At 35.2% G+C, this 24,351-nt stretch overlaps 2 protein-coding genes across 5 annotated transcripts in view; one reads left to right on the top strand and one right to left on the bottom strand.

Moving 5' to 3' along the window:
- CEP85L (centrosomal protein 85 like) overlaps positions 1-24,351 on the top strand; it is a 171,231-nt gene that overhangs the window by 53,640 nt on the left and 93,240 nt on the right. For 3 of the 4 annotated variants that reach the window (XM_045865391.3, XM_064598046.1, XM_064598047.1), the window contains one exon: positions 7,050-7,837. In XM_045865391.3, coding sequence (XP_045721347.1) covers positions 7,050-7,837 — 788 coding nt within the window. Of the gene's footprint in view, positions 1-1,696; positions 2,375-7,049; positions 7,838-24,351 lie in introns of those variants that run through there. The other variant, XM_064598048.1, reaches the window with a different exon arrangement.
- Positions 13,075-24,302, bottom strand: PLN (phospholamban). The gene is made up of 2 exons (XM_045865392.2): positions 24,194-24,302; positions 13,075-15,667 (listed from the first exon to the last, which is right to left on the bottom strand). Exon 2 carries the CDS (start codon positions 15,564-15,566, stop codon positions 15,408-15,410), a length of 159 nt encoding a protein of 52 aa, XP_045721348.1. The 5' UTR covers positions 15,567-15,667; positions 24,194-24,302; the 3' UTR covers positions 13,075-15,407.

Genomic DNA, 24,351 nt, shown 5'->3' with positions numbered 1-24,351 from the left:
GATATAAGGACCTTAAAAATGGGAATTCTGGGGGTGCCTGGGTGGCTCAGTTGGTTAAGCGTCTGCCTTCAGCTCAGGTCATGATCCCAGGGTCCTGGGATTAAAAAAAAAAAAAAAAATTAAAAAAAAATGGGAGGGCTGATCCACCCTTGTTTTGCGTTAAATGTTATAGTTGCAAATCTTTTCTTTTTTTAGCCCACAAATTAGATACTGTCTTTCCTGTTTTATGCAGTTGTTGTCCTTTGTTTTTTTAGATTTAGCTGCATTTGCTTAAATTTTTTTTTTTATTTTTTTTATTTTTATTTTTATTTTTTTATTTTTTTATTTTTTTATTTATTTATTTATTTATTTTTTTATTTTTTTACAACTCAGGACTCATTTGTCTTCTTCCTGAGAGAAACAAAAGGAATATTAGTAGTTCTTTTAGTGAGTTTGTTGATAGTAAGCTCTGTTTTTGCTTGACTGAAAATATATTTTGCCCTTATTCTTGAAAGATAGCTTACCTTTCTAAACAATTTTCGGGTGCCTGTTATTTATTGTTAACCCTTTGGAGATATTATTTCATGGTGTTCTGGATTATAAGCTGTTGAGAAGCTGGCTATTACCCTGAGAGTTCTTTTATAAATAGTCTGCCTTTTCTCTCTGGCTTATTTCTCATTGTCTGGTGTTTTGTAGTTTCCTTATGATAAACTTTAGTCTTGCTCTGTAGCTGTGTATGTAATCCACATGAATTCATTTACAATTAATTGTAAACCCTAAGGGGAGGGGATATATTCATATTCATATTTTTGTGAATAAGGTATTTGCATTGTCTTTTTTACCTAATACAGTGCCTTGTACATAATACATTCCTAGGAGATTCTTTAGTTGAATTATTGTTGAACTTTTTTATATAGCTCTTTTCCTACCAGGATGTAGTTTAGAATATTTTAAAATATTTATAAAAATACAGGAAATGCTTAGAAATGTTCATTTGTTTAAAAAAAAGGATGGAGTTACATGTGGCATAAAAGTTTTTTTCTGATATGATTATAGGATTAGCAGGAAGGAAAAAAAGTATCATGCTGTTGTATAAAACTTTATTGTCTTTGGGTTAGAGTTAAAATTTTTATTTAAAAATGTAATATTTGTTATGATATTTCATATTGACAAATATATTAAGTGGTTACATTTGATTTGATTTGAGAGAGATTGAGAAAGTGTGTGCAAGTTGGGGGGGCACAGAGGGAGAGGGAGAGAGAGAATCTTAAGCAGGCTCCATACTAGGCATGTGGGGCCTGATCTCATGTGGGGCTTGATCTCATGACCCTGAGATCATGATCTGAGCTGAATTCAAGAATTGGATGCTTAACCAACTGAGCCATCCAGGTGCCCCTAAGTGGTTACATTTTAAATCAAAATATTTTGATATGAGGTTATATAGTTTCCTGATTAATTTTTTTAATCTAAAGACTTGTGATTTTTTGTTGTAATATAGGTCTGAAGGGTGTAGTCTTTTTTGAATGTATTTACTTTCATTTAGGAAGGGTAGAACAGAGAGAGACTATAATACAAGAAAAGATAGAATCAGTGTATTCATCTGTTGCCAGATAACAATAACATGACAGTGAAACAAAAGGTTGAGGTTTTGCTCAGAATTCAGAATACATTATCTTGAATATTCACTTGTATTATCAGGTTACAGCAAAGTCCTCCTCTTAGATTTTGGATTGCAAGGGAAAAATCTATCTGAAACCATTAGCTGTACTATGCTATCTGTGAATGCTATAGACCCTGTCCTCTGGTTTTTAAAAGGACTACCCTTTGCTGGTTTCAGATTTCACTGTGGTAACTTAGATGTGGGCCAGATGCCATTGTAATAACTTGCCTTTGGGATTTGTGGCTACAATTAGATAGTATAATGAAGCACATTAGGAATTGTATTACATCTGTCTCTAATTGCCTGTTTCATTAGGGCAAAAATAACATTCTTTAGGTGTTAATATTTTCTGGACTCATCTCTGAGATATAATGGTCCTTTTTCTAAATATCCATGCTATCAAATATTTAATTTTTTCTTCCTTATTTCCTGTTGTATGTGCATATGTAAATATGTATGTGCTTATGTGTGTGTATAGACTAGGCTTTAATCCTTAGTTTTGGCGGTACTGAATTCTGAAAGTCACAGTATATCAGTTTGTACACTAGAACTCAGATACTGGTGATGGTTGAACCTGGGATATTTAAGCTTGAAAGCTTCAGAACTGGAATCAGACCCAGATGGAGTGATGTTGTAGTGAACAGAACAGAGAATCACTCACTCAACAGTCCTATTTCCTGATCACCTCTACTTTAACTGAATCAGGATCTCTTGGAGAAGGGCTTCAGATCCCAGGTAATTGTTTTTGTATGTTAAAGTTTGAGAAATTCAGATGAGTGACTTTTAGGAGTAACTTCTGTTCTCAGTGTAATGTTCTTTGAATAGCATATATCAATTATTTTCAGATTTGTAGGAGGGAAATACTGTATGATGTGGAATTGGTTTTTATCACCAATTATTGATTTTCCATGCAGTTGGGAAATATTGAGCTAACAAAGGAAAAGTAGCACATTATCAGATATAAGTAGCAGCCAAGACTGTTGATCTGTGGTCTCAGAGGTTTCAGTTGTGACTTGGAAAGTGAGACAGTCACCTGATACATTATTCATACTTAAGTAACAGTGTTATTTGAGATATTTTAAACTCTTTGGGGTCACAAAACAAAACATCTTTGCAATAGTTTGACCAAATGGTAAGGTTATGTCCCTTGAAAAGAAATTAAGACATTGTATAAAGTTAAATATGAAAACATCTTTCTCCTTTTCTCCTCTTTCCATGATGAGGGGTATACCTTGGTTTATTAAGTTTTGGGTGTATTCTTCCAGACCGTTTCTCTGCTCATGAATATATATGTGTTTACATATATTTGTTTTTATGCTTGCATATTTTAAATACTGATATGTACAGATTGCTTCTCTTCTCTCAAAGGCTATAACAATTTATTTTCATATCATTGTAAGATATTATAGCCTTTAATAATCTTTATGAATAGGATAGGGAACACACTTTAACTATTAATGAGTTTGAACTTTTTTTTTTTTTTTTTTTTAGATTTTATTTATTTATTTTTGAGGGAGAGCATGAGCATGAGCAGGAAGGAAGGGCAAAGGGAGACTGAGAGCAGGCTGGGAGCCTGACTCAGGGCTCTCAACCCCAGGATCATGACCTGAGCTGAAGGCAGACACTTAACAGACTGAGCCACCCATATGCCCTGAACATCTTTTTTTTTTTTTAAACATGTATTTTTTATTTGCATTTCTTGTGATTTGCTTTCTGATTTCCTTTGCCTGTTTTAAAATTGGGTTGTTAGGTTTTGTTTTGTTTTTAAATTAATTCCTTGTATCCTATGGTTATTTAGTTTTTTGTCTGTTATATGATGGAATAACGTTTACTTAGCTTTTTTAATGGTTTAATAATAACTAATGGTTCTCTTTGTTTTTTTATTTAATCTTCACTGTTGTTCTGTCCGTTTTATGGACAAGGGGACTGTGATGCACGGAGGTTAAAAAGATGTTTGAACACATGCCACTAAGTGGTAGAGCCATGATTTGAATCTAAAAAGAGTAATTTTAAAACTGTTACATTTAACCTTTATAATTTATCTTTATTTACAAAGTTTTTTAAATGTAAAAAACAAAATTTCAAATTTGTATTTTTTAAAGTTAAAGATACTTAATGATTTTAATACAAATACTCCTTTAGTAATAGTAACACAAACGTGTATAGATATATACACACACACTTATATATTGGTAAATAGATGTAGTACTATAATATATTAATACAGATATTTCATACACTTTTGGGGACATTTGTCCTATTTCTATTTAGAATTGACCTTCCGTAGCATATGCTTATTTTTTTCTATTGATTATCATAATAATCTGTTGATCTTCCTGTTGCCAATCATTTTGCTTTAATCTGTCCTCAACCCTTTTATTGGAATAATCATTTTAGGTATGGTTTTGATCATGTTACTCCTTTGGAAACTTTCAGTGGTATCACAATGCTTGATGAATGAAGGCCAGCCTCTTTCCTTACTGGGGCATTTGAAGACTTAAATAATTCTGTTTCATCTTTACCTTTCAAGAATTACCTTGAGGGGCGCCTGGGTGGCTCAGTCGTTAAGCGTCTGCCTTCTGCTCAGGTCATGATCCCGGGGTCCTGGGATCGAGCCCCGCGTCGGGCTCCCTGATTGGTGAGGGGCCTGTTTCTCCCTCTCCCAGCCCCCACTGCTAGTATTCCCTCTCTCGCTGTCTCTTTTGCTGTCCAATAAATAAAATCTTAAAAAAAAAAAAGAATTACCTTGAGGAAATTTTTTCTGCTTAAAAAATTCAGTCTGCTCGCCTTGATACAATATCTAGTATACTAGTCTTTGAATCCAGTGGTTCAGGTTCAGATTTCCATGGCACTTTGTTTGCATGCAGTATGACATAATGCAAAGCACTGTCATTTCTTGAATTTCTATATGGTATAACCTCAGATGTGGCAGACTGGTTGGAAAGGGGGTGAGAGAATCAGGCACATTTTTCTGAAGCAGAGTTTGCATAACCAGTGAAAGGTTTTTCTCTTTTTAGATTGTGTATTGGGACTGATGGAGTTTGGGTGTGTGGAGCAGGACTAAAGTCCTGCCCTTGCCACCCTAGGGCACAGCCACTGGTGTGAAGTACAGGCTTGCAGTAGTTGACCTTACTTGCTATATGATCTTGAGCAATATACTTAACTTTTCTAAATGTTAATTTCCTCCTTTGAGCAACTTTTCTTGATACTACATACAGCAGATAAACGGGATAATTTGGTTTTTTCTTTGGGAGTTGCATTCTTCTGGCTTTCATATTTGGATCAGTTAGTGTTCTTAATCAGCTTAATGAAGAATTTATTTAAGGGTGTTTAGTATCTCATAGAATTTTGGGGGAAGGTTGGAGAACCAGGCTTACGGTTAAACTTACAGGTAGTATACCTCAGATCACCTTTGAGAACTGTTACTTCTCCAGCCCCACCATGTACCAGTGCTGCCCAATTGCTGCTACTCTGGGCCAGAACTTGATTGGCTGCCCCTGGTGCTGCCATTGTGGAAGGCTAATGCCTCTGCTGTTGCTTGTACCAGCCAGAAATGGTAGCTGCATACAGAGCCATTTTCTTTTTTTTCTTTTTTTTTTTTTTAAAGATTTTTTTATTTATTTGACAGAGGGAGCGAGCGAGAGCGGGAACACGAGCAGGGGGAGTAGGAGAGGGAGAAGCAGGCTTCCCGCGGAGCAGGGAGCCCGATGCGGGGCTCGATCCCAGGACCCTGGGATCATGACCTGAGCCAAAGGCAGACACTTAACGACTGAGCCACCCAGGCGCCCCCAGAGCCATTTTCTTATGTGACTCATTTCCAAACTGAAATCTTGTGCAGGTGTTTCTGAATGTCTACACCATAATTGCAGAGTCATGTTGGGAATCTGAGGTCTAAAATTAATTTTGGGAGATTAGACTTATAATGTGGGAATTATCCTGAGTATAAAAAGATTCTTCAGAAGCCGATGAGAAGCTTGAACATGATAAATAAATGTTCACTATAATACTTTTGCTTGTATTCTTCCATCTGTAATTTTTTTTTTTTTTTAAATCTCCAAGTGAATAAATTCTGTACTGGAATTTCATTGTTTGAATTAGTCTACCTGGCTCTTTCTTATCTGAATTTCCTTATGGCCTTTTCAGTATTTCTTTTCACAATATTTTATTTCTTTAAGACAACATCAAAGCTCACAAGAAGTATTAAATATATTCTAGTATGAGCCAAACAGTATGGAAAAATATAGAATAAACTGAAAGTTGCCTTTCACCACTCACCTCTTCTCCCCTCACACTTTCAATTGCTATCCCCTTTTGAAGTGTCCTCTGATAAAAATTGATAATCTTTAATTCTGATTTGACACATTTGATGATAATTTGTCACTTGATGGTAAGTTCATGGAATAGAGAGGTCTTTATTTGTGCTTTGGGTTTCCATGGAGCCTACTAAAACTGTTACTGTGTGTAGCAGAATAATATGTAAAGGGTTGACCTAAGGCAATAGCTGTGTCATCATTTTGGAAGTGAAGGCTTACAACTTGAGGATTTAGTGACTGCAGAGAAAGGTAGCAGTCTAAGTAGACTCCAGGAGTTCTAGCTTGGGAAACGTACCATTGATGTTGCCATTTAAGGGAGACTGGGAATGGAGGAACTACTCTGTATCCACAAGCATATTGCTAGAGTGCTTTCTAATTATATTCCATTATTGTAGGATCTCCTTTACCCATATTTCTGATTTGAATTAGAGTTTGGGAAGGTGCTAAAATGTTTGAGTACGGCATAGATTTCCACAGTTTAGGAAAGGCTGTGAAAAATACCATTTTCTAGTAGAGTTATTTCTGAGGCTTCAGTGCTGGATGATGAGGAAGACCTCTCAGTGGGGAGATGGATTTTTCTTTTTAAAAAAGTAACAATAGGGCGCCTGGGTGGCTCAGTTGGTTAAGCGACTGCCTTCGGCTCGGGTCATGATCCCAGGGTCCTGGGATCGAGTCCCGCATCGGGCTCCCTGCTCTGCGGGGAGCCTCCTTCTCCCTCTCCCACTCCCCCTGCTTGTGTTCCCTCTCTCGCTGTGTCTCTCTGTCAAATAAATAAATAAAAAATCTTAAAAAAAAAAAAAGTAACAATAATTAGGTTAAATAGGGTGACTATAAACCTGTTTTCTAGTCACTTGTTACCTGTAAGTAGATAGTAAATGGGCATATATTTCATTATGTATTCATTTTTAGAAAATAATATTTGAAAATATGTTTGGTTTGTTTCAGATAAACCTAATAATAATAACCTCATTTTGATAAAGTGTCTTTGAAAACCTTGTGCTTGGAAACCATATTCAGATATTTGTTTTGGCATTTTGCATTTAGCAGATTTTTTTCCTGTTAATTACAACTAATTTGACATTCTTTTCTCTTTCCAGATCATTCAACTTCAAGTGGCACATTATCTTTTAAGCCTAGTCGATCATTGGTTACTCTTCCTACTGCCCATGTCATGCCGTCTAACTCCAGTGCTTCAGTTTCCAGACATAGGGAATCATTGACATCAGAAGGCTCAAAATGGAGTACAAGCCTCATGCAAACATTGGGAAACCATAGTAGGGGAGAACAGGACTCTTCACTAGACATGAAGGACTTCCGGCCTCTCCGGAAATGGTCATCTTTATCCAAACTCACTGCCCCGGATAACTGTGGCCAGGGTGGCATCGTACATGCTGATGAGTCAAGGAGTGGTTTGGAAAAGACAGGGAGAGCCAAGGTTTTAACGTCGCAACTAAGAACAATTGGGCCTAGCTGCTTACATGATAGTATGGAGATGCTTAAGCTAGAGGACAAGGAAATAAATAAAAAACGATCATCAACTCTGGACTGCAAATATAAATTCGAGAGCTGTAGCAAAGAGGACTTTAGAGCTTCTTCCTGCACTCTTAGGAGACCGACCTTAGACATGACATACAGTGCCTTACCTGAAAGCAAGCCCATTGTGACAAGTGCAGAGGCCTTTGAACCTCCGAAATATTTAATGCTGGGTCAACAGGCAGTAGGTGGAGTTCCCATTCAGCCTTCTGTGAGGACGCAGATGTGGCTTACAGAGCAGTTGCGGACAAACCCTTTGGAAAGTAGAACTACAGAGGACTCTTACAGTTTAGCTCCTTGGCAACAGCAGCAACTTGAAGAGTTTCGACAAGAAAATGAAACACCAATGCAGGTAAAGCTCAAAGTCTAGTGTTTGCTTCCCTCCAGTGGATGTTAGGAGTAAGCACACTTGCAGTAAGCATAGGACAGTGTCCTTGTCCGTAGGCGCAGTTTGTTTCGCTTTTCCTTTTTCCTGCAAGTTACTAAGCATAAAGGGTATAAACTCCCAAAGTACTGTTTTGATAAACAAAAGTTAAGAAATATTTGAGGCTGATTAACATGAAAAACTTAAAATCTTGTACCTTAGTCTTTACTTTCCTTCTCATTTGTTAAGTGAGCATAAAGATAAACAAAGCAACACATATTCAGTTTAAAGAAATGTGAAACAGACAAAGGAACTGGCATGGTATAATAGAACATTAACTTGGGAGTATGGGGGCTTGGATTTTGTTTCTGTCAGATTCAGAACCTGGATGATTTTCTATCTGGGCCTCAAGTTTCTTTTTCTTTTTTTTTTATCGATATATAATTAACATATAACATTACATTAGTTCCAGTTCTACAACATAATGACTTGATATATATATGTTTTGTGAAATGATCACCACAATAAGTCTAAGTCTGGTCTGGTTAATGTCCATCACCATATAGTTTCAATTTTTTTTTTTCCTTGTGATAACTTGTAAAATTTTGTCTCTTAGCAACTTTCAAATATATAGTACAGTATTATCAACTATAGTCATCATGCTGTACGGTACATCCTCATGACTTGGAAGTTAGTATCTTTTGACTTCACCCATTTTCCCCACCCCTAGCCCCTGGCAACCACCCATCAGTTCTCTGTGATTTTTTTCTTTCTTTTAAGATTCTACATATAAATGAGATGATACAGTATTTGTCTTTGACTTCTTTCACTTATCATAATGCCCTCAAGATATATTCATAATGTCACAAATGGCAAGATTTCATTTTGTTACAACTGAATAATATTCCATTGTATATATACCACATTTTATTTGTTCATTCATTCATCAGTGGGTACTTAGGTTGCTTTCATGTCCTAACTATTGTAAATAGTGCTCCAGTGGACATCGGAGTGCATATATCTTTTTGGGTTAGTGTTTTCATTTCTTTCAGATAAATATCCAGAAGGGGAACTGCTGGATCATATGGTAGTAGTATTTTTAATTTTTTGAGGAACCCCCTCATACTGTTTTCCATAGTGGCTGCACCAATTTACATTCCCACCTACAATGCACAAGGGTTGTCTTTTCTCCACATCCTTGCCAATACTTGTTATCTCTTGTCTTTTTGCTAATGACCATTCTAACAGGTGTGAGGTGATAGCCCATTGTGGTTTTGATTTGCGTTTCCCTGAAAGTGATGTTGAGCACCTTTCATGTGTCTGCTGGCCATCTGCATGTCTTCTCATTTCTTCATATATGAAATGAGAAGGTGGAACTAAAGTCAGGTGGTGTTTGAAATGTATTTAGGTTTATAAGCAGATATGTGCTTATTTTAAAAAGATTAAGTTGGGTCAGGGGGTGCCTGGGTGGCTCAGTCGGTTAAACATCTGCCTTCAGCTCAGGTCATGATCTTAGGGTCCTGGGATCAAGCCCCACGTCGGGCTCCCTGCTCAGTGGGGAGCCTGCTTCTCCCTGTCCCTCTACCTGCCCCTCCCCCTGTTTGTGTGCTTGCCCTCTCTCTCTGTCAAATAAATGAAATCTTGAAAAAATTTATTAATCAGTTTGAGGAAAGCACTTTATAAAATACCACATATAAATAAAAGTGGTGTGTATCCCCTAAAGTAACATGTAAATGTGTACATTTCTTGATCTGGAAATGTTTTCTATTCCAGGATAATTTCCACAGCTCATTTTAAGTGGGAAAGCAGTTAGCTATAGAATTTTTTGTAAATCCTATCATCCATTTTTTATTACCAGAATTTTCTGAAACTCATTAATTCTATCAGAAATTGTAAAATTTCCCTTAGAGAAAACACTTAAAATTACTATTTATTACTGCTACTAATAAAAAATAGTAAAGATTAAAGGAATACATCCTATTAAAGGATAAGGAGATCACTTATCTGGAAACCTCACAAATCTGAGTCCCAAAACATACACACACCTGAATGTGCTACATTTACAGGGGAATCCTTAACACATCCCATGTGCCTTCCTTATTCTTGTTTGGGCACAGTACTAAACAATCTTGATTATATATAAAAAGTACATAACCAAAAAGAACCATTATTATGATGTTTGAATTACAAATCAGAAAAGAGCAGTTTAACCAGATTTCTGATTTATCAGTTCAAGTGATTGAAAGATAGGAAACCTAATTTTTATAATTTTTTTAAAGATTTTATTTATTTGAGAGAGAGAGCATAGAGGGAGAGTGAGAGGGAGAAACAGACTCCCTGCTGAGCAGGGAGCCTGATGCAGGACTCGATCCCAGGACCCTGGGATCATGACCTGAGCCGGAGGCAGACGCCTAACGAACTGAGCCACCCAGGCACCCCGGAAACCTAATTTTTAAAATACTATTCTATTTTAGTTCTCAAATGCTTTGTGATTATATGAGACCAGGGATCAGGTGGTTATTTCTCCAGCTGGTATTTTTGCACAGAATTGTAGTTGTCCATGGGGTGCTGAGTAATACTATTCCAACCTGAAGGTGTGATAGAAAGGTAACTGAGAAAATTGAATGAATTTAAAAGAATAAGTACTAATTTACTTCTTTCATTCTGCTTGGAAAATCCTGTGCTTTGAAGTTTTTCCCAACCTTGAAACAATGCAAAGAGAATAGGAAGCTTGGAGGTGCACCGTAGAGCCAAACTTATTTTTAAATCTTCTCCCTAGTACATGGTAGAGGAAGAAGGCTACTAGAGGACATTTGCACACACCCTGGGTTGTCCTGCTTTTTGATGAACCGTATTTGGGATGGTCTCTTTGTAGTGCTCCTAAGTGTTGTAGTAGAAAGATGAAACCAGGTAAAGAAAACTTAGACTCTTCATGTCTAAGTTTTAATGGTCCGTTTTCTTCTCATTCCCTTCTTGTACTATTACAGAAAACAGTTCTTGAATACCTTCTTCTCCTTGGAGCCTCCAAGTGCTGTCTTTACTATAAAAGTTCTCATCTTGGTTGTTTCTTTTCTTTTTTTTTTAAAGATTTTATTTATTTGACAGAGAGAGAGCACAAGTAGGCAGAGCAGCAGGCAGAGGGAGAGGGAGAAGCAGGCTCTTCGCTGAGCAGGGAGCCTGATGCGGGGCTTGATCCCGGGATCATGGGATCACCACCCGAGCCGAAGGCAGATGTTTAACCAATTGAGTCACCCAGGCATCCCCAGCTTGGTTGTTTCTTAAAAGACTTTAAAGAATTGACTTCCGTTTAGTCTAATTTCCATAAAGGGAAGAGCCATAATAAGGATCAGCCTGTCTGATAAATTGTGAGAATGTGTATGATTTTCAATGTGTATGATTTTCAAGCACAACTCCTAAACTGTCACCATAAAAGAAACCTCTCTTTTTACAACCAAGGAAAGGAAATTGGCAGAGAGTCACAATCTAACACCACCATAGATTTATATAGAACTTTGTAGCTCTCGAGAGTGTTTTATCTCATTTGATCTGCACAGTTCTTTCCCTGCTTTTCTCCCTCCAAAGGTTAATATTGTAATGTGGAAGTTTTGCTCTTCTTAGGAATAATCATTGAGTCAGCCTCACAGTGTCATGCTCATGCTGTTCCTTGATTCCCATGATTTCCTACTAACTCAGCTAGAATGCAGGTAGTGTAGTACTCTGAAACATTTTCCTTTGTGAGTGAAGAGAGGCCATCTATGCCTTCAGGTGGTTAGAATATAGACCTCCATGTGCAAACTGTCTTTGGGTCTTTCCTGTTCTATGTCACCCCTCTCCTCCCACCCTCCCCAAAAGCACTCTGACCCTACAAGGACTATGACAGAAGAGAAAGACAAATGACAGAGCCTTGTCTTCTCTTTGGAAAGAATATATCCCTTACCATGTCCCTCTTTTCTTTCTTTCCTGGGGGGTGGGGGAACAGGGGAAGGGATGAGATGCTCACAGTGCATCTCTCAGGCGGTAGTCAAGAAATGGTCTGTTTATTGATGAAGTTTATCTTCTTTCCTCTTACATTCCTTAGGATGTTGCTAAATTCTGTGTTGCAATCATTTTAAAAAGAGGAAGATAAAATTTTGTACCCCAGGGCGCCTGGGTGGCTCAGTTGGTTAAGCGACTGCCTTCATCTCAGGTCATGATCCCACGGTCCTGGGATCGAGTCCCGCATCGGGCTCCCTGCTCTGCGGGGAGCCTGCTTCTCCCTCTCCCACTCCCCCTGCTTGTGTTCCCTCTCTTGCTGCCTCTCTCTCTGTCAAATAAATAAATAAAATCTTTAAAAAAAAAAATTTGTACCCCATTTAAATCATGACAGGGCTTGATCAGCCAAAATACTGGAACCTAATGATTTCAGCATATTTTGCTGAACAATTTATATAAATAAAAAATGTGAATAAAAATTTGATAAAATGACTTAAATGACTTGGTTTTTGTTTAACATGATAAAAGAATGAAAAAGTTTTATTTTTAACATGAGTGTTTTATGTATTCTATTGCATACCTGAAAAGAAACAGTTTTCTTATTTTTGTATTTTTTTTTTTTTTTTTACTGTTTAAGAAGATATAACTGCACTGAAAGATGTGAACCTTGTGGCACTCTAAATAGATAGGATGTGACATGACACATTCACTCAGTAGCTAAAAAGCATATAATTGGTTGTTGTTTTTTTTTAAGATTTTATTTATTTATTTGACAGAGAAAGACACAGCGAGAGAGGGAACACAAGCAGGGGGAGAGGGAGAGGGAGAAGCAGGCTTCCCGCCGAGTAGGGAGCCCGATGCGGGGCTTGATCCCAGGACCCTGGGACCACGACCCGAGCCGAAGGCAGATGCCCAACAACTGAGCCACCCAGGCGCCCCAGCATATAATTGGTTTTTGTATACATGCTTTAATAAATTAGTAATGTGTTTGACTTTTTTTAACCTTATTTTCTACATAGTATTGGCATATAACTTTATACATCTTAAAGTTGTGCTGTTACTTAGCAGAAGGGCAAATTTTTTTTTAAACTTATCATTTTCTCACTTTGCCAGAATAAAAAATAATCAAAGGAGAAATAAAATCTAAATAGTAGAAAATTCATTATTTTATGTAGGTCTGCCCTCTTGTGTCTATATGAGGAAATGTTGATCTTTTGAGAAAAGTCATTGAAAACAATCTACCAATGCAAAAGTGCTTATAAATTGTTTTATGGCCATATCAATCATGAGTTGTATTAAAGAGCGATTTCACTGAGTTCAAGAAGGTTCTTTTTAATATAGGTGATTTGCATTAAATAAACATTTTGAACCGACTAAAATATAAAGGGCAACATTGAACATTTAAAAATTAGTTCATTTTTAGTACTCTGTAAATTAAGATTAAAATTTATTCTACAGTAGAAAGAACATTTGGTATTTAAAAATTTTAAATACATTGTTTTATTATATCTTACTCTTTACATATGATAAACAGAATAAATAAATTCCATTTAAAGAATAGGTTTTTGTTCTACATTATAATGAGTTACAGTATTCTGTAATCCTCAAGAAAAAGGTTTTAATTTCTATTAAAGTCAGCATGAAAAAACAAAAAACTTATTTCTATTTACTTAGGGAAATACCCCATTACTTCACATTTTATAGTTTGATGTCTATATTGTAATAATGAACAATACAATGAAAGGAACGGAATTTAGCATTTCAAGTTTCCCACTTATTAACATCAGTGCAGCTAATTATAGAACTTGGTACTTTTTTCACAAGTAATTACTGAGACCAGTGATGTGAATGTGTTGCTTATTATTTATAAGCTTTCTAGTTGATATTAGGGATCTCCAACCCATAGATGAGGCTTTGCTGAAATCTCCCTGTCAGTATGAAATCCTTTTTCCTCTGTTCCTCAAATATCAGTGAATCAAAACTATCCCCCCTTCCCCATCTCCAGTACCTGTCAGGTACCCAGAAAAAATTAAAAGCAGTGTCTCCTTTACTAATCTGTTAGCCACACTTGTGCTATAAACCAAGATCAGTACTGACTTTTCAAATTCTTTTAGTAACCACATTTTAGCAAATCATACAGTAAATTATGTGTCCTCTACTCTTTTAGTAACTGCTGTATTAGTAATATGTCTTGAATTGAAGTTAAAATTATTGGACTATGCAGTATAGGTATAAACCACTTTAGGCCTAATTCTAAACCGAATCAAGTTAAATTAACAAATTTTGGTGAATGTATTTTCCAGTACCAAGTTTTACTTCTGTTATGAGGTGGAAGATATTTTTAAGTGATCAGAGGGGAAATTGAAAATATATTCAGCAAGAAAATAATTGTAGATTAACTTCGCTGGGTTTATAATTTAGCATGATATTGACCATTTGGTTGACAGATTAAGGAAAATAGCTATGTCCTCTTATAAACCGTAGGACAAAAAGTTCCTGTCAAAATGTGATCAAAGAATTAATTTTGGGGAGTCCCCAATTTTATTTTTTTTTAATGCTTGAAAGGGCATATTTTCTTTTTATTATTTTTGAAATTCTTCTCCTTGCCTATATTGAGGATGAGGTTAAGAATAGACGACAATCTATAAAATCGTTCTAAAGTCTTAAGATTTCATGATTTCAAAGACATAGTGTGGTAGGTTATCTACTTAGATGATCAACTACAGTGCTTTAAGTTAGGGTAGACTCTGTTCTACTAGTGTATTAGTAATTATGGCTAATCATATTGTCATCTGTTAAATTAACCAGTAGTTCTTGTCTGCTGATCATAATGTACTACAGAGAACACATTTATGGTTTGCCTTCATACTAGCATTCTATAATTGTTTGAAAAAATTAGTTAAGAGAAATTTTATTTATATAAGAGTATGGCCTTACTTTTTCTTATTTGGTTCTCTTAAACTTTAAAAAAATGTTAGTGTAGTACAGAGAAAGAATACAATTTCTATTTTAAAATGTAGGTTATGTGAGTTACTACAAAGAGTTCTGAATGATAATAATAAAGATAACAGATGTGAGGAATCAGTAGGCTATTTCAAATGATGACTGTTCATTTGAATGATTATATTGGTACTTGGTGAAGACCTGAAAAATATTTAATAAACATCACGGAGGCTTTTACAGTACAATATAAATTATATTTACCCCAAATAGTGAAGCTCATGCTTTATACATGAAGTGAACTGGTTAGCAGTGCAGTTTCAAAACTAAAGCCTACATCATCCTCAGAAAAGATTTGGGATAGAAACTTACAAGCTCCGTAAGTTTCTGAATTCAAGTTATATTATGCACACTTACAGTCATTTGAAGTTAATTTTTGAAAATAAAGCTCTTTTCATGTTTACAAGATCCCGCAGATGAATATATTTGCTAACAATTAGTTTTGTCCTGAATCTTGACCTTTTCACAAAGAAATTCTTCTACTTAGGAAGTGGTCTGTTATGTAGTATTTTTTTCCCTTCTTCATGGGATGACAGATTTTAAGCTGATGGTCACAAGTTGCATCACTGGAGATTGCAGCAGAACTTCAGAGAAGCATCACAATGATGCAGATCAACAAGAGACATATTAAAATGAGACAGAAATTTATAAATAGGTTCTGGAGATTTTGACGTGCTTGTTGAGGCATTTCAATGGTTGAAGCTCTTCTTATAGCAGAGCGAGTGAGGTATTGGACTTTCTCCATGACCCCAGGAAAACAGGAAGTCTCAAGTTTTAAATGGTGAAGAAAAAGGTAAAAAGCTGACAGTCAAATGTGAGCTCAGTCACTCTCTTCTTTTGGATAGCCTGGAATGTAAAAATAGCGAATGGATTAGGATCATGTGTGTAACCTATTCTCTGAACAGGTAAAAAACACAATTTTGTATTAATTCATCTTCCTCAATATTATTTGTATTTATGACATCAAATACCTCTGTAGTCTTTTTTCATGAGGATCAATGTGATGTCTTTTTTGTCTTGTGTTTTGAGTGTAAGAACTTCAGTCTTTGCCTCCTCCTCTCAAAATGACTAGAGGTATAGTTTGGTTTAGGGTGCAGCTCATTTTGGACTATTCCTTTGAGCAAAACTTCTCTCATATAGTTTCATAAAGACTATTTCTGTGTGAGCATAATTGTGAACATTAGTGTATTAATAGCTTCAGAGAAAATCTCATAAAAACAAATGCGTGTAAGAAATTATTTTCCAGATGTTGATTTTACCAGAACTATAGATTCAAATGTTTGTCATTCCTTTTTATGATTTTATAGCTTTGTAGAATATGCTCTTTTGAGTAACATTTTAACAAGACTGGATATTAAGTACTGAAGACTGTCAGGCCCAGAAAGCATAGTAATAAAATTATCATCATCTTGGGGCGCCTCAGTGGCGTGGTCAGTTAAGCATCCCACTCTTGGTTTCGGCTCAGATCGTGATCCTCAGGGTCATGAGATCCAGCCGCCCCATCAGGCTCCACGCTCAGCACGGAGTCTGCTTAAGTTTCTCTCTCCCTCTGCCCCTCCCCTTTGTGCGCATGCACACGCACACTCTCTCTTCCTCTCTCTAAAATCGGTCTTTAAAAAATTATCATTATCTCACTGTGTACCACAGATAGTTCCTATTTAGAAATGACCTGTACTCAAGAGCAGTGGTTTTCATTTGCTTTCTTTCAGAGCTTCCGTAAGTTATTCTGCCTAATGAGTGAAACAAAAATAAGACAATGCATTATTATAGAAAAATTAGAGATTAGAAATTAACTGTAAGTTAAGCGTCTAGAGATAATAGTTACTAAGATTTAGGGATATTTTGTTGTCAATTAGGATATTTCTATATAAATTTTGAAATAAAAATTAGAAGTGGAATTACAAAAAAGCCCATAATTAATTGCCTGGAGATAGTGGGTGTTAACATTTGTTGATATATCATTGTTGATCAAGATATTACCACCTATCCCAGCATCCAGATTTCATTTTCTCCCTAATCTCTACACATTCCATGAAAGCCCAGCTCAAGTGGTCAGCTCCATTTCTGAGAGAGGCTAGTGCTGAAGAGGCAGAGGGGAGAACTGAAAGAATGGGAGAGGGAAGATGTCTCTCAGGCATGATCAGTGAGAACTAGGAATTTAGGTTTACAAAGAAACCCTCTGGTAAATGGTACCCCAGTTTGGCTCTATTAGGTTTGAGTTATATACTAGACTGGGCTTTCATTTGGCTGGAGAGACTGGCCTCCTTCCTATTTTGATGTGTAGTGAGGAAATCCAAATAGCTAACTCAACATCAAACTTCATTCTCTTAAAGAATTGGTAACAACCTGTGTTTCCCTAGCATGTGTATGTCTGTAGCATATATTCTTCATTGTCCAACACAAGTGGCTGTTAATTTATAAGACCCCTTCTACTTGGTAGATGGCAGCTTGAGTGTATTTATTTAATTTAATTACTTTTGTTTGAATTCCTCAGATAAAATTCTGTAGAAATAAAGCCTTTTTAAATTTTGTTCTTTTAAAAAATGCACCCTTTATGTTTTTTTCTGCTTATATTTGCATATTATAGATATAATGAATTTATATTATTGGTTAAATGTGGGGAAGATCCCTATTATTCATTCTTTTATGTATTTGACTAGTTGTTTATGTGAGAATGTATAACAGAATAGTTAAGAAAGGAATAAGAACTAGCATTGGTCATTCCTATTAGAACTTAAATTTTCATGAAGTTTCGTGACTTAAATGGTCTACTAGTTCTGATTTTAAAAATTACTTTGAGAAAAAACATGGGAAAGGAGGAAGCTGGCTAGTTGTTCATCATGAAGCATATATGCAAGAGTCATTCCCTACCCTGACACTTTGATGAGTGGGACTTCAGTCACATGAAACATGTCACCTTTCCATAAATACTTCATTGCCTTTTTTGATTCTGTCTTTTGCACATGTTGTTCTGGCTCTGCCTGGAATGTCTACTCCCCACCCCCCCCACCCCCCCGCTCTACCTTTGATTCTTTGCCAGGCAAACTTCAGTTGATCCTTAAGGCCCAGTTTAAATATCACTTCCTAATGAAACTTTCCATTACTCATTAAGGTAAAATTGGTTATCACCTCTGCTGGTTTTTAGTGGGGCTTTAGTGTTACCTATATCAGGAGAGTTATCAGGCTGTGCTATAATTTTGATTCACATGTCCTTGTCCCCAGGTAGACTTCTAGTTCATGAGTATAAGGAACTCTACATATTTATTTTGTATTCTAGTATTCAGTACATAGTTGTTACTATTTGAATAAATCAGTGAAGCTGAATAAGGGGCTCTTATGATTTACTTTAATAGTTTTAGAAAATTGTTAATGATCAAGATAGTGCTGGGACTGACAGATTAACCAGTTAGAATAACAGAATTTGATAGTTGAACACATAATCTCCAGTATTCTTCTCAAGTCTCTAGTACAGATGAGGGAAATGAGGCTTAGAGGATTACAGCTTAGATAAATTGTTAATATAATATTAACAGCATTAACCTGAAGGAGGCTTTATACAGATGGGTATTTGGTGTTTGTGAAATATGAAGAGGTACGCCCTAGAGAGATGAACTCTCTACTGATGGAAGTATGATGATGAATATATTTTAAAGATTATCTCATGATATGTCAACAGCCAACTATTACTGAAAAAGGATAGTTTGTTCCTGGAAACAAATGGAGTATAAAGGCAATAACCAAAAATAGTGTTGTTTCTTGTCAAACTTAGAAAATGTTGTTATTCTAAACTGATTTATAGCCACTTTATAATCTTATGCTAAAAACAAATCTGCTTTACATGATGAAATGTTAGTTGTATGCTTTCAATTTATTGGGCCCAGTTTATTTTACAGTGCAAACTCTGGAATGTGTTGAGTCCTGATTCTACTGAACTTCCAAAATCTGAAGGATAATAATTAAGCCAGAATTCATCCATATAAGATGGGTCTCCTGTCATATGTTGAGAATTGAAAAGCTGTGTGTGGGAACGGCACAATTCTATCTTTGGAGTTGTCTGTGACCTTCACCACATCATAGTTTATGGCATGGTTGTCAGGTGTTCATCCTTCTTTTCTCTGCACTCAACAACATACTCTGAGTTTACAATTCCTACAGTCTTTTTCTCTCCTCCATTCTTTAGAGGCAAGCTCTTAATAGGGTAATATTTGGTGGAAAGCCTCATTTTATCTGATGATAATAGAGCATTCTTTTAGGATAATCATAAATAGATTGTATTGGGAGGTTTTGAACTTGTATCTTGCACCAGCAGGGATGGAGATAGAAATTAGTCCTACCTTCCCTTTTAAAGGAAATGTATAGATTAGTTGTTTGGGACAGGAGGAGTAAAGACACTTTAAAAATTAATTCATCACCCAGGCTGTAGAATCAGAATATTGAAAATACAAAAGATTCTTTGATAGGGATCTGGTTGTAGAAATGCCATATTCCTGTCTCTTGAGTTACATGTAAGAGGCAGAAAAGTACCCACACAGTATTTTGTATACTGTGTGATCTATGATTATTTTTGGAGGAATGGGAAGAATACTATTCTTTTTTAAAAAAATTATTTATTTATTTGTCAGAGAAAGAGAGAGCACAAGCAGGGGAGCGGCAGGCAGAGGGAGAAGCAGGCTCCCCGCCGAGGAGGGAGCCCGATGCGGGACTCGATCCCGGGACCCTGAGATCATGACCAGAGCCAAAGGCAGATGCTCAACCGACTGAGCCACTCAGGTGTCCCAGAAGAATACTATTCTTTATAGGATTTATAAAGTCTTTCGTTGTCCACTTTTCCTCGTTTGCTCAAAAAAAGTGAAATTGGGAAGTATATACTGTCAAGTTCAAGATCCTATTCTGTTTTTTGAAATGGAGGAACAAAAGAGACAAACCACAGGGAACTCTTAATCCTTCAACTAAGACAGTACCATGGTAGGCAAAATTTGGGTGGAAGGTACTGTATCAGCTTCCACAAGGGCCCTCGCTTTGTAGTGAGTCCTATTTCTTAATGTAATATTAGATGCATTCTTGTGCAGAACAGGCCTCAGTCTCAGTAGACTTTGGAAAACTTTTGGTGGTCTGCTTTATGTCTTGCTAGGAAATTGAAACCTTAACAATAGCAGTATATGGTGAGCAGCAGTCCTCACCTATAATTTAAGTACTTTCAGTGCTTTGCATAATTTTCTAAACTTCAGTTTGGGGGGGTACTTTCTCTGCTGAAACCATAAATTCCTGAGATTCTTTATGGAATTCACAATTTTGCTTTTTTATTTTTGACTGCTTTTAGTAAATGGGGGTATATTTTCCTAGTAAACTCAAGTAATACTCATCTAACACTGCAGTCCAACAGATACTTTTTAGAATTTTTTTTCCATTTAATTGGTTCAGAAGATTAGAATTCTCTATAGATTTGAGTGTATAGGACTTATCTATATTAAGATTACTTGGGGGTTTTATTTTTTCTTACTAATCACTGTCATTTTCACAGATATCTGGAAGTGATTGTATATGCATGTTTTGTGACTTGTTGAATTAAGTCAGGACAGTTCATCATAGATTTATTATCAATCTGTTGGCATCCAGAAGTTCAATTTGGTAGAATAATTTTCTTTTTGAGATTACCTAATATTAAACTTGGATGTTCTATTTCAAGTTACTTTGTGGCAGCAACATTCCAGAACTTTGTTGGTCCACAGTGGCTATTTGAAAGAAGCTTCACTGCTTCTGCCTGGTTATGAAAAGAATTGTGTAAACATAAAAATCAGTATATTCTCAACCCCTAAATTGACTCCATAATGAAATGTTTTTCTTGCTGTAAAGCTCTGCTTTGAGGAAAATTCATTAAACAATAGCATAGAGAGATTTTCTCTTTGAAATTGTCACATTGCGGTTGCTGTTTTGTCTGTAGGCTTGTCCTCATTATCTGTTTTTGTTAAAATTAATTTATTCACAATTAAAGTATTCTTTTTAATCCTGTAGTAGTTGAGACTTAAGATTCTTCTTTGGGGGGAAAAGATATGGGAAGGGAATGCAGGGGGAAAGTTTTAAGGAAAAATGAATGCTAGTTATATAAACCCCCCACTAATGTAAAGTGAAATGGTCTTTTTTTTTTTGAAAGACCTGAAGGTGGAGTACATTTTAAAAATCGCTAGAGGTCCTCAGTTGACTGAGTATACTGGGGTGGAGCTGTAGACCCAGGCTTCACTTCACTGTGTTTATTTGGTAATATATGCTTCAGAATTATGTAGGGTAAGAACATTGAAGTACAATTTCTAGAAATGTTCAAAAGACTATGTATTATCTAATTTAGGTAATTGTAATTTAGAAAGATTATTTCCTTGATTTTTAACCTTTAGGTTTATTCCTTTGCTACTCTGATCAACACTGTTAATTCACAGTTTAGATGAAAAGTCATTTTCATAGCATAAATAACAAAGCAAGATTCCTCGGTTCAAGCACTTAAAAATAAATGGGGTGGAATATTTTAAATGGTAGAATGTGAGGAGGTCAGAAATGAAATTGAGATAAGGATTTAATATTGGAACTGGAATAAAGTACAAAAGTATGGTTTTTGTGAAAAGTTTTGAGAAATTAACCTAGATTTTAGGCATCAAGGCTAACCAGATCAAAGTCATGAATATTTTAGGAACGAAACAAATTAAAAGGAAACACTGTGGTATGTTACATTGTTTTTTTAAAGACTGTGCAGTTATTTTGAGTTTTGCCTTCCATGGTTTATTGCTTAATAACAAGGATATCTATCATTTTCTTATGTCCCTGTCTTTAAAAGTGATCAGGAGAATATTATATAGGCTATTAAGGACATAACGCCCCATACGTAAATTAGTTTTAAGTGAAATGGAGTGGTTTTGAATTTAAATGAAGTTTGTGTCCTCTAACTTTGCATTTAGGGTACCACTAACAGTATTTGAGGACTTTCAGTTTATTTTGCTTTGCCAATGTCATGATGTATTTTTAAGCCATGTTGATCAGTGGATGTGATGTGCATGTGGTTTAGAGTTCTAAAATCTTGGCTCTGGCCAAGGCACCACCATTTCCTAGCTCCATGACCTTGCAATTCACCTTTTTGTATCTGTTTCCTAAATTATAAAATAGAGATTCAGTATCAAACATACAGGGAGTTAAAAGAATCAAATGAAATTTTTGTATATACCAGTACATTTAGAAGATTGTTCAGAAATAAAGAAGTTTTAATTGACTCTTTATTTCTAGGATTGGTAATAAACATAAAGTCTAACTTAGAGAGTTAATCTATTCTTTACATTTAATTTTTACTTAAAAATTTAATATATTACATAATCTAATACATATTACATAATACATTTAATACATTAAAATTTTTATTCTTTTATACAAATTTTGTTTATACAAATATTTTGTTTATACAACTATTCTTTCTCCGACTAATTAGATTAAGAAACAATACATAAAAATATGTAACCAAATAGTTTTATTCTGGAATATTATTTTCCTTAATGTCCACTACAGTCCTGTTAAAATAATTCTGATATTTGCATTTTAGGAAATGATAGTGACTGACTTCTGTTAGTAAAGCAAGTACTTTAGCTCTTTTACGTGTTTTTAAAACAATCAATTTTTCATAAGCATTCTTCATATTTCTTCCATTTTATTTCATCTGACACTTTTTTTTTACACTTAATTTTAAACTTCCTGTCTTCGTAAATAAAGACAATACTTAAATTTCACCTTACGATAAAGATAAACTAGTGGGAACATAATGTCTGGCACTAGGGTATTTATGTTTAAAATTTGAACAACTATCACTATAACTGTGTAATTTTTATTAGCCTGTATACATTACATTATTTATCTAAGGATAACTTTAATAGCAGAATTTGTGCTCTTTCTAGAAATTATCCAACTTCTTGGAGCAATATATGTGATGTTGCGAAATTCTGGTACCATAAAAGAATCCATGAATATCCCATTTGAAGTGTGGGAATGTAATTTGTTAGGTATTTGAGTAAAAAATGCATAAATATGTACATAAAACACCGCACCAAGTGACTTTTATGTGATATCAAAGGAAAAACATTTTATGAATATAAAAATAATGAGAGGCAGTTACAGTGCCTCAGTGGTAGGCAAAAATTAGAAATGTTTTTGCATGTCTTAAGGAAAGCTGCTTGTGGAATTACAAAGTTCTTTCTGTAAAAAAACTAAGAGTTAATATTTGTCATAGGAACCTAGAATTCCAGAGATAAATTGTATTTTGACATACATGTGAAAATGTCCTCTATGTCCTGACAGAGATTTAAGAATGAAGACACATTTCATATATTAAACTGAGGATTGTAACATCAAGAGTAAGTGGAATTCAAACAGAAGTCATAAAATTTATTGTATCATCTTCATTTCTGGGCATTTAAAGAATTTCCTTCTCTCTCATCACTCCCCTTCTAAATGCAGGAGAGGATAATGAGAAACCAGGGAAGATAGTAACTTGATAACAGTCTATTCATTAATAGGCAGAATAAACATTTTTATCAAATTCACTCAAATGAGATATTTAGGAATGTTCTGCCAAAATAATGTCTCTTTATTTTTAAAAAGTGCCAAATTGGTATTCTCTAACTTTACAAAGAATTTTACATGTGTTTTTGATGGATGTTTTAAAATTTCCAAGCTTGTTATTTATGATACAATGTTGGATTTCATATAAGTAACTGAATTTATTAAATCTTGGAATTTTTTTTAGAAGTGTTTGTTAAAAGTTGAGTGGACTTTATAGAGTGAAAAAGTCTCCAAATGCATTTTAAGAGTAGTTTGTGTATTACTTTATGTCAAGAATCATAATGATGATGTTGGAATAGTCATGCTAGCAGTGTGCATGTTGTGCAGTCACACGACTGCTGATAGAATCACAGAGGTAACTGGAAGCCCAGTCCTACCGTATTTCTCAGCACAGTTAACAGATAATGAGATGAAGCCATTGTTTTTGCTTGAAGAAATAAAATCTCCATTACCACCAAATATGGTAACATAATTGAAAGATATTTTAATTGACAGAAATCTGCTTTTGAAAAGCAAAATAAAAATGAAAGTCAAATTAAAATGACAAACCAATAACCAAGGTCAAAGATGATATGACCTCTATTATTTCAAAGTTAAGTTTTAGTCTTACTATGACTGAACAGATATGCATTTATTTAGAAATTAAGGTTTTTGTCATATCAAACATTTTATTGTTTAACTTGGAACTGAAATTTACAAAACATGATTAACTCTTGAAAAAGTTCAGTAATTTTGAATTATAGAAAACAAGAATTACCAAAATCAGTGAAATCTATTTCTTACCTTGGCTGTTGTGATGATTACAATATAGAGTATTTTGAGTTGTATGAAGTCTTATCGGTGTTTAGTTGGAAAGTTTTCTGACTCTGTTACCAGACTTATGGCAACAATTGAAGTAGGTGTAGGAGAAAAAGTGCTCTAGGGCGGTCTTAATGATGTCA

Source organism: Mirounga angustirostris, unplaced genomic scaffold (assembly GCF_029215605.1).
Source record: "Mirounga angustirostris isolate CCGP_5_RB_7025 unplaced genomic scaffold, mMirAng1.0.hap1 SCAF_8, whole genome shotgun sequence".
In the NCBI taxonomy this organism is placed as follows: Eukaryota; Metazoa; Chordata; class Mammalia; order Carnivora; family Phocidae; genus Mirounga; species Mirounga angustirostris.
This window is presented reverse-complemented; position numbering and strand designations above follow the sequence as displayed.

Excerpts from the sequence above, each read along its gene's own strand:
- PLN (XM_045865392.2), bottom strand. The coding sequence starts at position 15,566 with ATGGAGAAAGTCCAATACCTCACTCGCTCTGCTATAAGAAGAGCTTCA.